Source organism: Gossypium raimondii, chromosome 5 (genome assembly GCF_025698545.1).
Source record: "Gossypium raimondii isolate GPD5lz chromosome 5, ASM2569854v1, whole genome shotgun sequence".
Taxonomy (NCBI): Eukaryota; Viridiplantae; Streptophyta; class Magnoliopsida; order Malvales; family Malvaceae; genus Gossypium; species Gossypium raimondii.
In genome coordinates, this window is record NC_068569.1 from 27,913,904 (window position 1) to 27,931,251 (window position 17,348).

The 17,348-nt window shown below is 35.5% G+C and overlaps 1 protein-coding gene across 1 annotated transcript; it reads right to left on the bottom strand.

Moving 5' to 3' along the window:
- Nucleotides 1-13,343: 13,343 nt before the first annotated feature.
- Nucleotides 13,344-16,383, bottom strand: LOC105770753 (rust resistance kinase Lr10). The gene is made up of 3 exons (XM_012592088.2): nt 15,571-16,383; nt 14,816-14,842; nt 13,344-14,716 (listed from the first exon to the last, which is right to left on the bottom strand). Exons 1-3 carry the CDS (start codon nt 16,283-16,285, stop codon nt 13,623-13,625), a joined length of 1,836 nt encoding a protein of 611 aa, XP_012447542.1. The 5' UTR covers nt 16,286-16,383; the 3' UTR covers nt 13,344-13,622.
- Nucleotides 16,384-17,348: the final 965 nt, after the last annotated feature.

The window sequence follows — 17,348 nt, forward strand, 5'->3', positions numbered from 1 at the left end:
TCTGCCTTGTCTCAAAAGCATTTTTATTAAGGGTAAGTAAAGTTGGGGGGGTTAGAGTAATTATGAGTCCAAATGAAGAAGCCCAATGTCAATCATTGCTGAGGGGAGGATCACAACCCCAATGGATTGATGTTGACACTAAGGATGAAGAGGAAGTGGCAGTGTCTAAAGTCAAAGAATTTGGTGGTTTCAAAGAGATGGTGAAGGAATTAGCATCTCTGGAAGAATTGAGAAGATTGGAAGGGGTGAAGCGAGGTTAGGTGAACTGGTTTAAGCAAAGGTACAGAGAGTTGGTTTGCTGGTTCACCATGGTAGGATGACTTCGTAGTTGGTTTGCTGAATGTGAACAAAAAAAATCGTTAATTTTAGCTCTGAATAATTGTGTTGTAATATTGCAAATTCAAGTCAAATCATCACTGATAATGTAATAAATTATAAATTAGTTGAAGAAATTATAAAGATACATCTTCATATTTTTTAATCTCATTCTGTTGTTTGTACATTGAATTTGATATTTAAAGACTTAGCTCACACTTTTATAGTTTAATATCACATATTTTAAGGGCAATAATATATATATATATATATATATATATATATATATAAAATCTATTATTCTCATGCATTGACAATTTTAAAACTCATTCTAAGTTAAAAATTTTGAAAGTCGACGATATAAGACTTGTTACCGGAACAACTGTTGGTTTGAATTGATATTTTTTTTAATAATCTCATTATAAGTTCTGATTATATCTGTTTTTTTTAACACAATGGCTAAAACTATCTATAGTTCCTCCCCAACCCATAAATAGGAGGATAATGCGTTTCAGCGCACTCAAACCCACGTGCTTCCATGCTAATCGAGTTAAGACTTAATCGATTAATTTATTATTAATTTATAAATTAGTTAGATTTTGTCCGATTATAGGTGAACTACATGAAAGGATGAATAATATAATTTAGGAGATCAAATATGCTATTAAAGATAATATGTATAGTGATGAAAATCCAAAGATTGAAAATTTTATATAAAATTTTCAACTTTGAAAAAAACCAACAATACAATATTTTTTATTATATAAAATTCTCTTCTCAAGTCCTTCAATAGAAAAATAATATGTAATTTATCTATAAAAATAATATGTGCTTCACCTATATCCTCTTATATTTTGCAACAATAATATCAACGGAACTAAGACTCTATCAACAACAATTCAACAAATTTAACTTTATGTGATTAGTAGGATTTCTTCTTCTAAAACATATATTATAAATTTCTTTAATTTTTGTTTAGTAAAAGGTAAAATTATGTTATTAGTCCTAATACCATGCAAAAGTTATGAATTTAGTCACTGTATTCTAATTTGATTATTTTTAGTCCATGTACTTTTGAATATTTAAATTTTAGTCCTAACCCAAACAATAACTATTAAATCCATTAAATTAAATTATGTAATTTTCAAAATTTTATGCGACAAACTTATTATCATATGTGTGATTCCATGTCAATTTGTTATTTTCACATAATACTTACAAAAATTCACATCATTTTAGTTAATGGATTTCATGGTTAATGAGCTAATGTTTCAAATTTTGAAAATACAAGAAGTAAAATTGACCAAATTAGAGTATATTGACTAAATCTGTAGCTTATACATAGTACATGGACTAACAGCAAAATTTAACATTAGTCAAATATGCTTCAGATTTTGGGATAAATTTCAAAACTACAGGTGAACTTTGATCTAATGTGCAATTTAATACATCAATTTTAATTTGGTGCAAGTGTCACGGACTTAGAATTTTTCCACGCGATCCGTGCGGCCTTAGGCAGTTTCTTTGCTTAAAAACGCCTAAGACAGCCTAACTCGCAATGATAACGGATTCAACAGTAAAAACACCTAAGTCAGCTTAATCTCGCAATGATAAAGGATTCAACAGAATTCCCTCAAGGCACCCACGAAGAACAGCAGAAGAACGAAGTAAGAACAAACTTTGAAAGATGAACAAAAGCAAGAACGCTTGGGAGAAAAGTTTGAGTGAACACTCTCAAAATTCTTATTAACAACTGTATGAATTACAATGAGCAAAGAGATCTCTATTTATAGTTGAGCCTCAAAGTACATCAAGGGCTACAATTAAAAGTTGTATACAATTAGAACTCTAAGACACAATTAGAAGCTGTATACAATTAGAACTCTAAGATTACATAATCATATCTTCTTGGATCACTTTCCATATTTATCAGGCTCTTGAGATGGGCTTTTAATCTCTCCAGGCAACGGGCCAGTTTGGTTGGGCCAAATGACCTCCCACAAATATGATGGATCGCACAAGTTTATCATGGTTGTGTGCTCCCATGCGCAACCCATGACATTCTCCCCCACTTGTTCTAGCGACGCCCTCGTCGCATATTCCTTATGGAGTTGGTCAATCTTCCCTTGGAACTGCCACAATACCTCGGCAGGTTCCTAACTTGCTTCGCTATCAAGAAGTCCCTTCCATCAAACTATGTACTCATGTCGTGGTCAGTGGTACTTTTGTCTAATTACCCGATCTGTCTCAATGTTTCGACTTCACGATCGTACGACACCTTTACCCCCATCGGTGCTCGTTCGGACTTGCCTTGATTCAGATCCTCTTGATCCCCATGAAATGGCTTAACCATGCTTACATGGAAGACCGGGTAGACTTTAAGTTTTGCTGGCAGTTCAAGCTTGTAGGCCACCTTGCCTACTCTCTTCACAACTTTGAACGGCCCCTCATACCTTCGCACAAGACCCTTTTGCAAGCCAATATATCGCAAAATCAAGTGTAGTTTAGCGAGAACTGAGTCACCCACTTGAAATTGCACATCCCTTCGTTTTTGATCAACCCACTTCTTGCTACGCTTACTTGCCTTGTGTAAACAAGCTCTAGCCAAGTCATTCTTCTCTTGCCAATCTTTTGCGAATCGATAGGCTGCCAGGTTTGGTCCTGTATAATGGGTCACAACAGCGTTGGGTGTGAGTGGCTGTTGACCCGTCACTATTTCAAATGGACTTTGATTCGTGGCCCCACTTCGCTGCAAGTTGTATGAAAATTGGGCCACATCCAACAACTTTGGCCAATCCCTTTGTGTGGCACTTATGTAGTGTCAAAGATATGTCTCCAACAATGCATTTACTTGTTCAGTTTGCCCATCGGTTTGTGGATGCATGCTCGTGGAGAAGTTCAAATTTGAGCCCATTGACTTGAACAACTCCGTCCAAAACCGGCCCGTAAATCGCCCATCTCGATCACTGATAATAGACAGTGGCACTCCCCAATATTTCACCACGTGTCTAAGAAACAACCGAGCTGCTTCCTCAGCAGGGCACTCCTTGGTTGCCTGAATAAATGTCGCATACTTTGAAAACCTGTCCACCACAAAAGAATACTCTTAAACCCGTCAGACTTAGGCAAACCAATAATAAAATCCATGGATAAACTCTCCCATGGCCTTTCCGGAACTGGCGGGTTGAAGCAAACCGGCTGGAGTATTTAACTCAACCTTGTCTTGTTGGCACACTAGACAGGTTTTCACATAGGTTTCCACATCAGCACCCATGTGAGGCCAGTAATCCTCCAAAAAGGTCAAAGTGCAATGCATCTCTGATGGCCTGCCCATTTCGAGTCATGACACTCCTTCATGACTTTCTTACGGAGTTTCCCATAATGGGGCACATAGAGGCAGTGTCCATGAGTGTATAACAACTCCTCATCAAGCCAAAATCTTTTTGTTTTTCCCTCATTGGCAAGCTCAATCAAATTTTTGGCTGTGGGATCATGGGACAATCCCTCTCGAATGCGTTCCAACAAAGAACCATCATGTTGGCACTTCTTAGTTTATATTCCATTGTAAAATCAAACTCCGCTAGTAAAACCTGCCAACGAGCCTGCTTGGGAAACAACTTTTTCTGGGTTAGAAAGTAACTATTGGCAACATTATCGGTAAGGACCACGAACCTGGAACCCAATAGATAATGTCTCCATATGCGCAAGCAGTGTACTACCGCAGTTATCTCTTTCTCTTAGACCGTATATCTACGTTCCGTCTCATTAAGCTTTCAACTCTCGAAAGTAATTGGGTGCCCATCTTGCATCAGTACTCCCCCTATAGCATAATCTAATGCATCCGTGCATACAGCATAAGGCTTCATAAAATCTGGTAAGGCAAGTACGGGTTCCCTCGTCATTTCTTACTTCAATTGATTAAAGGCCTTCTCACATTCCGGTTTCCAATCTCTTACCTTTCCCTTTTTCAACATGTCCGTTAAGGGAGTGATAATTCTAGAGTAGCCTTCAACAAAGCGACGATAGTAATTTGCCAACCCAAGGAAGGATCACAATTCTGTTACCTTGGTTGGAGGCTCCCACTCTGAAATGGCTCGTACATTGCTCTTATCCATTCGGATCTTACCACCTCCCACAATGTGGCCTAGGAATGACACCTCTTGTTGGGCAAATGAGCATTTCTCCTCCTTGATGAACAGCTCATTTTCCCTCAAAGTTTGGAGCACCTCCCTCAAGTGTCCAATGTGCTCTTCAAGAGACTTGCTATACACCACGATATCATCAAGGTAAACAACCACAAAACGATTAAGAAATGGTTGAAGTACCTTATTCATTAGGGTGCAGAATGTAGCTAGGGCATTCGTGAGTCCAAAAGGCATCACAAGGAACTCATACGAACCGTACCGTGTCACACAAGCTGTCTTTGGTTCATCTCCTTCGGCTATTCGAACTTGATGATACCCCGATCTCAGATCTAACTTGGTAAACCATCTTGCACTACCAAGCTGATTAAACAAATCTGCAATAAGAGGAACAGGGTACCTATTCTTTACAGTGATCTTGTTTAGAGCTCGATAATCGATGCACATTCTTAATGACCCATCATGTTTCTTTTGGAACAACACTGGGGCACCGTATGGGGATTTAGATGGTCTAATGAATCTCGCATCTAAAAGTTCCTTCAATTTTTTTCACAACTCTTTTAATTCTGGCGGAGACATACGATAAGGAGCCCTTGCTGGCGGCACCACATTGGACACTAACTCGATTTTGTGGTCCACCTCCCTCTTGGGTGGCAAACTTTTGGGCAACTGAGCATGCATTATATCTCGGAATGATTGCAACAATTGACCCACTTCTTTCGGGGTCTCACTAACAGTCTCAGCGGTCTCTTCGATCTTCAAGGTTGCTAAATATGAGACTTCATTTCTACGTACACCTTTAGCAAACTGAATTGCCGACAGTGTTTTTCCCTCAAACCTTCTCTTCTTTGTTACTTTCACCATGCATTGATGTTTCGCGTCCGAAATCACCATGTAATTGCTCAAATGGGGCAATAAGAGCATTAACCTGATCTAGGAAGCTTAGTCCAACCCAAAAATCATAATCATTAAGTGGTATTACCTTAATAGATACCTTCCCGAACCATTTGTCGAGCTAAAGATCCACTCCCTTTGCAACCCCCTTGATTGGAACACTTTCTGAATTCACTGTTTTGATCCGACCCATTTCATTATCTATCTTGAGGCCCAGTTTACAAGCAGCCTCCTCAGATATGAACAAATCAGAAGCGCCTGTGTCAACGAGCGCATTCAATTTCCTATCAGCCACAATGATGTCTACAAACATCAAACCATGGCTCATTCTATCTTCGACACCCCCTAGTATCGAACCAAGATTGTTATCCTCCGCATCGGACTCCCCCTTTGCTTCCATAGCCGTGAGAGCGGCCTTCTTTGGGTAGTCATTGATCATATGTGGACCATCACAGTGAAAGCAACTTATAGGCCCACTCTTTTTCTTGTCCCCAAGGCTTCTTACCGTTGTCGTTCCTAGTGGGTCTTTCTTTATCTTCCCCAGTATTACCCTTTTGATTAAACCTTGGCTTAGAAGAATTGGCATTGTCTTTCTTCCCACCAAATTCAGCAAGCGATTCTGCTACGGACATAGCCTTGGTGAGTTCTTGAACTCCTCGGCGTTGTAACTCCTGCTTCACCCACGGTTTTAATCCGTCCATGAAGGAAAAAAATGCCTCTTTCTCCCTCATATCTGAGATTTGAAGCATAAGTTCGCTAAACTCCTGCACATACTCCCTCACAGTGCCTTGTTGCGCAAGCCGACGTAACTTTGCCCGAGCCTCATCCTCGGCATACTCTGGGTAAAACTGTGCTTTGAACTCACATCGAAACTCCTCCCAAGTTCTGATTTCGGTCCCACCACGTCTCACATCAGTGGACCTACGACGCCACCATAACAAAGCAACGTCAGATAAATACATCGCAGCAGTAGTTACCTTAGTGACATCCTCTGTGATGCCTTTGGCACGGAAGTATTGCTCGATTCCCCACAGAAAGTTGTCCATATCTCTTGCGGACTTTATTCCCTTGAACTCCTTGGGCTTGGGAACATCAATATTGGGCTTGGGTGCGACAGCAGCTAACCCACCATTGCCCAAAGTAGCTTTGTAGATTGTGAGTTCACCCTTGAGCTCCGCAATCTCCCCTTTCAAGGCCGCCACCATAGTTTCAATGGCATCATCTCTACCCGTCAACTGTTCCACATTGTCCAACACATATACTTTGAGCTACTCCTGCATGGACTGCAATCCTTCATGGAGCCTATCATCGACATCATCAATCCTCTCCTTGATATCCCCCACGGAATTCTCGAGAGTGACGACACGATCATCTAAAGTTGACAATATGTCCCTCGAGCGACTAGCTTTCCTAGCCCTCCCATGGGTCTCCATTCCCTCAACATTCCCAGCAACTTCTTTCGACATCTTTCAACGGTCGTTTCGAACCTTGGCTCGGATACCAACTGTCACGGACTTAGAATTTTTCCACGCGATCCGTGCGGCCTTAGGCAGTTTCTTTGCTTAAAAATGCCTAAGACAGCCTAACTCGCTATGATAACAGATTCAACAGTAAAAACACCTAAGTCAGCTTAATCTCGCAATGATAAAGGATTCAACAGAATTCCCTCAAGGCACCCACGAAGAACAGCAGAAGAATGAAGTAAGAATGAACTTTGAAAGATGAACAAAAGCAAGAACGCTTGGGAGAAAAGTTTGAGTGAACACTCTCAAAATTCTTATTAACAACTGTATGAATTACAATGAGCAAAAAGGTCTCTATTTATAGTTAAGCCTCAAAGTACATCAAGGGCTACAATTAAAAGTTGTGTACAATTAGAACTTTAAGACACAATTAGAAACTGTATACAATTAGAACTCTAAGATTACATAATCATATATTCTCGGATCACTTTCATAGTTATCAGGTTCTTGAGATGGGCTTTTAATCTCTCCAGGCAACGGGCCAGTTTGGTTGGGCCAAATGACCTCCCTCAAATATGATGGATCGCACAAGTTTGTCATGGTTGCGTGCTCCCATGTGCAACCTATGACACAAGTATACACATGAAAGTTTAATTGTAGTCCAAAAGCATACATGAAATTAACTTTGATTCTAATTCAATCATATAAGTTTAAATAAATAAATAAATTTATTTATTTTATATTAAATAAATATAATTATTTGTATACGTAATATGTAAACTTAAAATGTGCTATATTCATAAATACAGTTTATTTTTCAAATCTTCCCTGTTTTGCTTCGGGCAACAATGATCATTCTTCACTAAAATTAATTATCTTTCAAAGATAAGTCCCAAAATATGTTTCCATTTGTTTCACTTGAAAATATACTCATTAAGCTTTATTTATATAAATTTCATCACTTAAATATTTTTGTACAATTTACTATGATTTTTCAAAATTAGAACAAGGGATCCTGAAATCATTCGAGATTGTCTCAAAAATATTATTATATATCATAATCTACAATTTCATTGCTTACATTGTTTCCTCCATGCGAAACTAGCCTCAATAAGCTTTGTTTTTATATTTAATTAAACCTCTAATTAGATTTCTACAATTTTGGTGAATTTTCAAAGTTGAACCACTATTCTTTCCAGAAACTGTTTTAGTGATAATGTCTATTTTTCTTAATTCTTTGCGTTAACTTTCATTTAATCATACATAATCATTATAATTTTTATTATTATTCAATTTAATCCTTAAAACCGACTTACATCAACATATAATTTTATCGTAACTTCTCTTATTTTAATTATGAATTTCACAAGTTTACAATTTAATCCCTAACATTATGAAAATTCATTATTTGTTATAATTTCATTTTAAAATCACTTTATAATTAATCCACTAACACTCAACATTCCATTTAAACTTCCTAAGACAATACTTTATTTCACACATAAACTTTTGTACACTTTACAATTTGAACGTTTGAAAGTTTTCATTTAAGTCATTGGACTATTAAAATCGTTGTTGTATGACCTTCTTTGCTCACATAACTTGCACTAATTGAAAGCTTTCATTCCCCTTCTATTTTACAATTTAGTTTTGTTTCATGAAACAACTTTAAACTTTATGAATCTACGAACCAAAATCCAAACAACTTTCTTCTCCAATCTTCAACACTAATCTTTAGTTCGACTTGAATCTAATGTATGTTCTACTTATTGATAAATATTGATCTACCATATCAATGGCTGAATCGTTGTTTAGAGCTCTCTAGCCAAACATTTAAAAAAAATCGTAATAACCTAATTACTTAAATAAGAAGTTTCAAATAGTTTAGTGACTTAAACGAATACTTTAAAATAATTTAGTGACCATTTTGTAATTTATTTGATAAGAACAAATCATAAGTCCGGGGTTCCCCCCCCCTTATCCAGCAGGGTACTGTCAAACTGCTTATCTATAAAAGTCTAACCTCCTTTCCCTCATTGCCGCAGCACCTGTGAAAGTGGCAGCAAGAACCAAAGCACCATACATAAGTGATATTTCCTTCGTCCTTACCCACAGTTGCGGGTATATATGTCATTTAAGGTAGAGTGAGGGGGCTATAGCCCCTGAGCGATACTTCCCTGTTCTATAGCTAAGTTAACTGTATTATAAACTACTGAGTCTTTTAGAAAGCCTCCCCGAGGGAGGTATGGAGGGGTAACGGTTCATTTGACCAATCGAGCATTCCGTGATCCACGTTGTTGAAAATCCTTGACAATTGTCCAATAAATTTAATAATAGTTTAATGATTTTAAGTGTAATTTACTCAGAAAAATTTATCTAATTTCATCGCTTTGCTTTGTTTTCCTTTCCTTTCTATTACCTCATCCAAACATAAAGTAAAATAAACCCAAAAAACACCTAACACCTAAATAGCGAAACACCATAACTTGACACAAGAACCCCTAAATAGCACTACTTTACAATATCTCGAAACACCAAGACCAAACGGAGCTTCCACTAAGTACTTATGCAATGATCAGGAACATCACCCCCTATTCTTCACCATCAATTCACCACTTACACACATTGCTTCACCAAAGAAAACATAACCCAACATCCCACTTGCCACAACACTTTCATATTTCACTGTCGAAACTAATACAATGCAGTTTAACACCCAATCTTATATACATAACAAAATTTTATTTTCATTCAGTTGGTACATATTTAAATAAAAAAATACTTACTTTTTTAAGTACTAAAGTAAGGCGTTAAGGTCCTCGTATTGTCCTGAATACAAATATGGATCAACATTAGGTGTTCTTAGAATCAAACCTGAAAAAGCTGCTGAGGAACCCTGTTCACCCCATTTCCAAACCCAAAAGGTTCTTTTAACATGCAAGGCTTTCTCTGCAGCCACTTTTAACTCATCATTGCAATCCCCGAACTCTTCTGCCTTCGTGCTGAAATTCCTCTCCGGCAACTCTTCTACGTATGCATCCACGGTGTACATCACGCACCATGACTGCAGCCCAGGGTATGCCCAAGATTGCGTCTTATACATCTTTCTCTTGCACATGCCTTCCACGATCCGGACCTTTTCCTTCACATCATCCGTTTTTAGGACTAAGGCAGTTCTTCTTGGATAGCGCGGTGAGCGGTGACCTCTGGCGACTCGCCTGCTCTCATCCTTCTGGATAACGGTGCCCCACATGGCTGCATGGTCCCATCGGAGAGCAGCTGGCGTGATTCATCGAGTTTTATCTTGTTGTTGTTTTAAAGATTAGGTATAATCTAATTGTCAACAAAGAAGCTTTATGGGTCCAGTTATTGAGGAACAAATATAAATTTCATGGGATGATTCCAGGGGAAATTCGTCGTAGTAATTGCTCACAACTATGGCAAGGATTAACAAGGATTTGGAATGAGGTTAAAAATAGTCTCATGTGGTCAAGTGGAATGAGGCTAAAATAGTTTCATTCGCGATGGGAGACTGGTTAATTTTTGGAACGATGTCTGGGTGAGAGATGTGGGGCCATTGAAGCAAAAATATATTGGTCAAGTAGAGATAGGCGAGACGATCTAGGTCTGTGATGTTGTCTTTCCAGAAGGTGGTTGGAACTTACAATGGTTGTCATCTGTTCTTCCGCAAGTAGCTGTTGATCGCATTTTGGCCTGTAATGTGCCGTTCGAAGGGATGGGGTCTGATCAGCTTACATTGAAATGGATGTCTGCAACAAAGTTCTCTTTTTCGGAGTCCTATAAACATCTCTTTGAAGTCAATAGTTCGAATCAAAATGAGTGTCATAGATTATTATGGAAAGTGGTTGCACCACTGAGAGTCCGTGCTTTTTATGGTTACTGAACAGAGGTAGACTCTTAACCAATGAGGAGAGAGTGTGACGTGGTATGACTCAGATTCTTTATTGTGAACGTTGTGGTTGTGTGATGGAAACTGCAATCAATGTAGTACGAGATTGCGGGTTTGCAAAAGTAGTTTGGAAAATCATTGTTCCTAGACGTAGTTGGGAGGATTTCTTTAGTACTGTTACTTTAGAAACTTGGATGTAAGACAATCATTCTGAGATTGTCTCAAAAATATTATTATATATCATAATCTACAATTTCATTACTTACACCGTTACTTCTACGCGAAACTAGCCTCAATAAGCTTTATTTTTATATTTAATTAAACCTCTAATTAGATTTCTACAATTTTTGGTGAATTTTCAAAGTTGAGCCACCGTTTTTCTAGAAACTGTTTTAGTGATAATGTCTATTTTTCTTAATTCTTTGCGTTAACTTTCATTTAATCATACATAATCATTATAATTTTGATTATTATTCAATTTAATCCTTAAAACCGACTTACATCAACATATAATTTTATCATAACTTCTCTTATTTTAATTATAAATTTCACAAGTTTACAATTTAATCCCAAACATCATGAAAATTCATTATTTGTTATAATTTCACTTTAAAATCACTTTATAATTAATCCACTAACACTCAACATTCCATTTAAACTTCCTAAGACAATACTTTATTTCACACATAAACTTTTGTACACTTTACAATTTAGTCCTTATTATAAAAAATTCAATGTAACTTGAAAATTTCCCACTCATTCACTTTTTATATCATCACTATTTCATCAAACTTTATTTATATTCTCTTTTCAACATTCAAATTCACATAACTTATTTCGGTTAATTTACAATTTAGTCCTTTTCTACTACTTCCTTGTACTAATTTAATTTCATACATAATATGTGCACATCCACAATTAAACCAATTTAGCATACTCTATTATTGATTTAAATTAAATAAAGTAAAATTATTGAAGTACTTATCTTGTCTCTTTAATCTCCTCACTTTTTCCACAACTTTCTCCATTTTCACTTCCACTTTCACTTCCAATTTCTTCCTTCCAAGATGATATTCTAATTCTCTAATGCCTTTACTTCGCTTCTCCTTTTAGGTGACTATAGAAATTTTCAAGAACTTTGGAAAAAAAAGTGGGATTTTAGGGTGAAAGACCAAATTGTAATAAAAACAAAATTTTCTTCTCTAGCTCTCTCACTTACGTTGGAACATGGAAGGGTGATGATTTCTCTTCATCTTTCCTCCATTTTTTTATACTAACATTTTCATAATAAAATATTAATAAAAACCTAATTAAAATATTAATATTATAATATTTATCTAATTATTTAATTTAAAATATCATTAAAATATCTCCCTGTCATCATTAAACTCTAGAATTTTCTCATTTTAATTGACTATTTTGTCTTTTATAATCCTTAAAAATTCCATTCTTATCATCACTTAATTTAGTAAAATTGTGATTAGTCCCTCATAATTCTTTATTATTTAATTTAGTCCATATTTATCCATTTTCCTTATATTCTAGACTCTTCCACCCTTTAGATATTTGCATTATTGATCCTTCAACTTTTCTATATTTATACTTTAACCCCTCACATGTTAAATATTTACACTTAGACCACATAACTTTTCATATTTTTATGATTTAGTCCCTAGCTCAAATTAATATTTCACAACATATTTCTTATTTCATTTTCTCTAACATCCCTTATCCTTTACTTTCTTTATATCTTATTTACTAAAATCTATCTCTTATTATTTTCAACCAATAGGTTTTGGGGATGTTACATTTTACTTCATAAATTCGCTAAACCATTTTATATGTATAAACACCAGTTCAATGATCATTAAAAGTCTAAGAAACAAACTCACCAGCATTAGTAAGAATTGTCTCGATTGCATAATCTGAAAGTTTTATTCTTAAACAAACAAGTAATCTCACAAACTATAGGTTGTGAGTTGATAACTCACATGTCATTAACTTGTAGATGCATCTACCAAAATTATCTAAAGATATCCACTTGTTGGAAAAATTAGCCTGTATTTCTTTTAGAAATGTAAGAGATTCAATCTCAACTTTTGTTAATGAGGTTATTAATAAATCATCAAAGATATCCACTTGTTGGAAAAATGGACCCGTATTTCTTTCAGAAATGTAAGAGATTCAATCTCAACTTTTGTTAATGAGGTTATTAATAAATCATCTTCTTTGAGAACAAGCAACACTTGAAAATGAAGAATCTTCAAGTTCTTTAATGGATGTCCATATAAATTCTTATTTTGTCACATCATTATTAATCAGGATGGTCTAACCAATCATGCCAATTAATTAATGTATCTAGACCGGTAAACTTCGGTTTACTATACATGTAAATCAATCATACTAATATAAATAATTTCACTAGAAAATTCATTTAATAATATAGAAAAAATAATTTAGCACTAGTTTCAACACAATAAAATCAAAATCGAAGATATATGCATTTATTACAAATAAAATTCATCAATTTACAAGATATGTACAAACAAATATTTCATTTGCATAGACATATATGTAAAATTAAGCAGATCATACAAGCATACCATAAATGCACAATAATTGAAAGTTGGAACATAAGATGAAACTATTCATTTAAATTTCAATATCAATCATATTATCCATCTCATAATATCTTCAATTTTCCACTTGCAGTGGTGAATAAAATTATTATGTCCATCCCTTTTCCGATTATTATGGAATCATTTACTATACCCACATTAAATATTACGTTATTATATATTAATGCATTCAGCTCAGGGATGGAGCAAATCTAGTATGACAAGCTTTGATGTATACCAATCGTTGCAGATCGGATATTGCTTAGATATATACTCTTAATTATTCAGAAATAGTGGGAAGCTCTCTGTTAATGGGCAGTTTAGCCCTCATTTCATCTTTAGAGGCAAAAGGATTTGGCGGTACCGTGAGATGCTCAACCTCTCCTTCCAACATTTGAACCACCGATTTCATCGATGGACGATCCACCGGATACCATTGGATGCACCAAAGTCCAACAATTGTAAGCTTCTTTGCTATCTTATCATGTTCTTCATTCTCAATGCTCATTCCTAACGCTTCACCTTTGTCCAAACGATTGTAAACCCATTCTGGGAAGTAGACTTGGCTCATATGTTCCACTTTGACATCGATATTTTTGCGTCCTCCCACCATTTCAAGCAGCATCATTCCGAAACTATAAACATCTGATTTGTAGGATACGTTCCCAAAGTTCCTAGACAGCACTTCAGGTGCAATGTAGCCCATGGTTCCCCTTGCTGCTGTCATTGATACCGCACTCTGCTCTTTAGAACATAGCTTGGCTAACCCGAAATCGGAGATTTTCGGATTGAAGTGCTGGTCCAACAAGATATTGTGAGGTTTGATGTCGAAATGGAGGATTCTTTGCTCACAACCTTGGTGCAAGTACTCAATGCCTTTGGCAATGCCTAGAGCAATTTCGTGAAGCTTTTCCCAGCCCAGGAAATGATTCTCACCTTTGTCTCCGAATATGAACTTCTCTAATGACTCATTGGGTAGGTACTCGTAAACCAAGGCTCGATGATACCCGTCGGCGCAAAAGCCGACGAGACGAGTGACATTGACGTGGTGGATTCGACCCATGGAGCTGACTTCGTTGATGAACTCTTCCCCATTTCCTTTGAAATTGTTAAGAAGCTTGACGGCAACGGAAACATCGTTGGAAAGTGTACCTTTGAAAACAGTTCCATAACCACCTTGTCCCAGCTTTTCCTTGAAATCAAAGGTGATCCTCTTGATATCAGCATAGGAATATCGAGAGGGCTTGAGAGCTTTGTAATCTTCCAAAAACTGTTCGATTTTGCGCTGAGCGTCTTTCTCTTTTTTATGCAAATGGTGCATATATAGAACAACAGAAAGGCTGAGTGCAAGAAAAAAGGAACCGATGCTTATACCTGCATTCAAATAACACCCACAGGGATCTATCCTTGTCAGATATATGTTTCATCATCATTACTTTCCATTCATTTTCTCATTAGATTACCCAAATGTACCTGAAATCATCAGCTTCGTTCTTGTACCTGCACACATCACCATTTTTAAACTTTATCAGCACCATGCTTTGCTTCTGATTAAGATTAATGTAAAAGGCAGCTGAGGAGTAAAGTTAGAAGTTGGATTTGAGGCTAAATATCTTCTTTTTTTTCACTAAATAATTAATTATATTACTTTCTTTTGTATTTTACTTTTTTTATTTATTGAAAATAGCCAAAAATGTAGTCAAATAATTTTCAATATCTTAATTTACTCTTTATATTTGAATTTATCAAACATTCATTTGTACAGTTGAATTTTTAAAAAAACTTTTATTTAATTAAATTGATAAATATTAATTATTATTTTTTAAAACAGAAAATATTATATTATTTTAATAATAAAATATCTGATCCGGCCTACAACAACTTAACAATATCACAGTCTCAGCCAAAGTCAAAAGTCAACAAAAGCAGGTATTCGTCTCTGCGGATATTATTGAAACTTTCTTTTTCAAAAATAAAACTTATTTTAAAATAGGTAAATTAAGAATTTAGTAAGCTTATTTTTATTAATTTATTGTATAAAAATTGTTAAACCATCTATTTTTATTCATTTTTAACATATGAATTATTGAATAGTAAATGAAATAAATAAATTTAAAATTAGCATTTTTTATATTTATTTTTACGTAATTACTTATTTTTAATTCAGACCTCTACACAATTTACTTCTACCGTAAGATTAATAGCATAGAAAATCAGAAGAAACATACCCATATGTTTGATAGGGATGACAAAGCACTCGAAGCCGGAGGGATTGGTATCATTGCGTCGACATCCTTGGTGCTGTGCTTCGCAGTAACCGCACGCCGGTCTGCTCCAATTAAAGTAAAAATTGTTGCTCCTACTCCAATCTGATGATAACAGCGCGTAGGGAACTTCTTTGAGATCTATAGTCTTCCGGCAATGTAACAGATCGGTGCTTGCATAATCGGAATCCGTGTATTTAACGACAAACCCAGGCTTACTACTTAAGCAACGGATGATGTTATAATTACCGTAGTCGAATTGGTCCACATCGGAACATTCGAACAAAGTAAAGTTTCTCAGTTCACTGGAATAAGCATTGTCCAATGAGAGATTGAAAGGAGACAAAGACATTGTGAGATTTGGGAGCTGATTTTGGACGCAACCATCTTCAGCATACACTTGAATCATTTGCTTTACATAATCTATACGCTTCACCAACAACTTCACCGATTTGGGCAGCTCCAGCACCGTCCGATTCTTGTTGTCGCAGGACAGGTTAAACCCTGGTGAGCCACAGTTTTCATGTTGCCGGCCTTTCAATTGGAAGGGGAACCGCACGGAGGGGCCGCCGCGTTTGCACCTCGTCGGCTGGCAACCGTTTGGATATGTTGGGGGTGGAGCAAGACCAACTGCTGCAGCAGTGTATAGCAAGAAGAAGTGGAAGAGAATAATCACCATTTCTTTTCTTTGGGTAATCTGAGGAATGGATGGTATGTTCGGAGGCTGTACAAGTTGTCTTTTGATTTTATGTTTGGACCGAGCCAGCCGGCAGACGACGACTGATGAAGCTTCCAAGTCAACTTCTGTTTTTTTGTTATTTTATTTATTTAAGCTGCTTTTTCTTTTAGAAAAAAAAAAAAAAGGTCGTCTTCGCAGCGTTAGTTTAAGTGCTTGGGTTTTTAGTTTCAATTTAAATTTTAAACTATTTTTGTATTCAAAGCTAAATTCATTTAAAACTAATCAAAATATAAGTAATAAATAATAAATACTGTTAAAAATGAATATGAAAAATGTAGATTTAATTTAAAAAATACCCGATTTCTTTAATTTGAAATAAATTTCCAAAGTATACAATAATTTATATTAAAATATATTTCTATATTTATTCATAGAAATACATTTTATGTTCCAATTAAAATGTCATTAGTGAGTAAAACTTAAACTAACATGTTAATCAGGAGAGTTAGGTCAGGTGTCAAGATTTTTTCTTACCTTAATTAATGGTTGAATGTTTGATCTTCACCCTAAGTACGGAGTAACTTTAAAATTTGTGGCCAATGTTTACCTCTTTATTGGACCTATAGAACGCGAAAGATTAGTTATTAGACTTGCTCTGGTTAATATCTTAAGAAACTCAAAAATATGCTATAAGTTTTTATACTTTTTGAAAATTTAAAATTTAATCATTGTACTTTGATTTCTAAAAAAATTAATCTATTTACTTTTTTGATTTTAAAATCTAGATCCAATTATTAATACAGTTAATATTTATTTTATAAACTTTGTTAGTGTGACATTTTAAAATAAAAATTTTGATAACAACTGAACTTGCATTTTTAAATTTGAAATGAATAGGGATTAAAATGCTTAAGATAAAAGTAAGAGGAGTAAATTCCAAATGAATGAAGAGTATAAGAACTAATAGCATATTTTAACATAGTATAATTGATCTTAAGATAAATTTGTACAAACCTACTTTATCATAATTCAAAATGGTAGCTACAAGTGTATAAAATTTAAA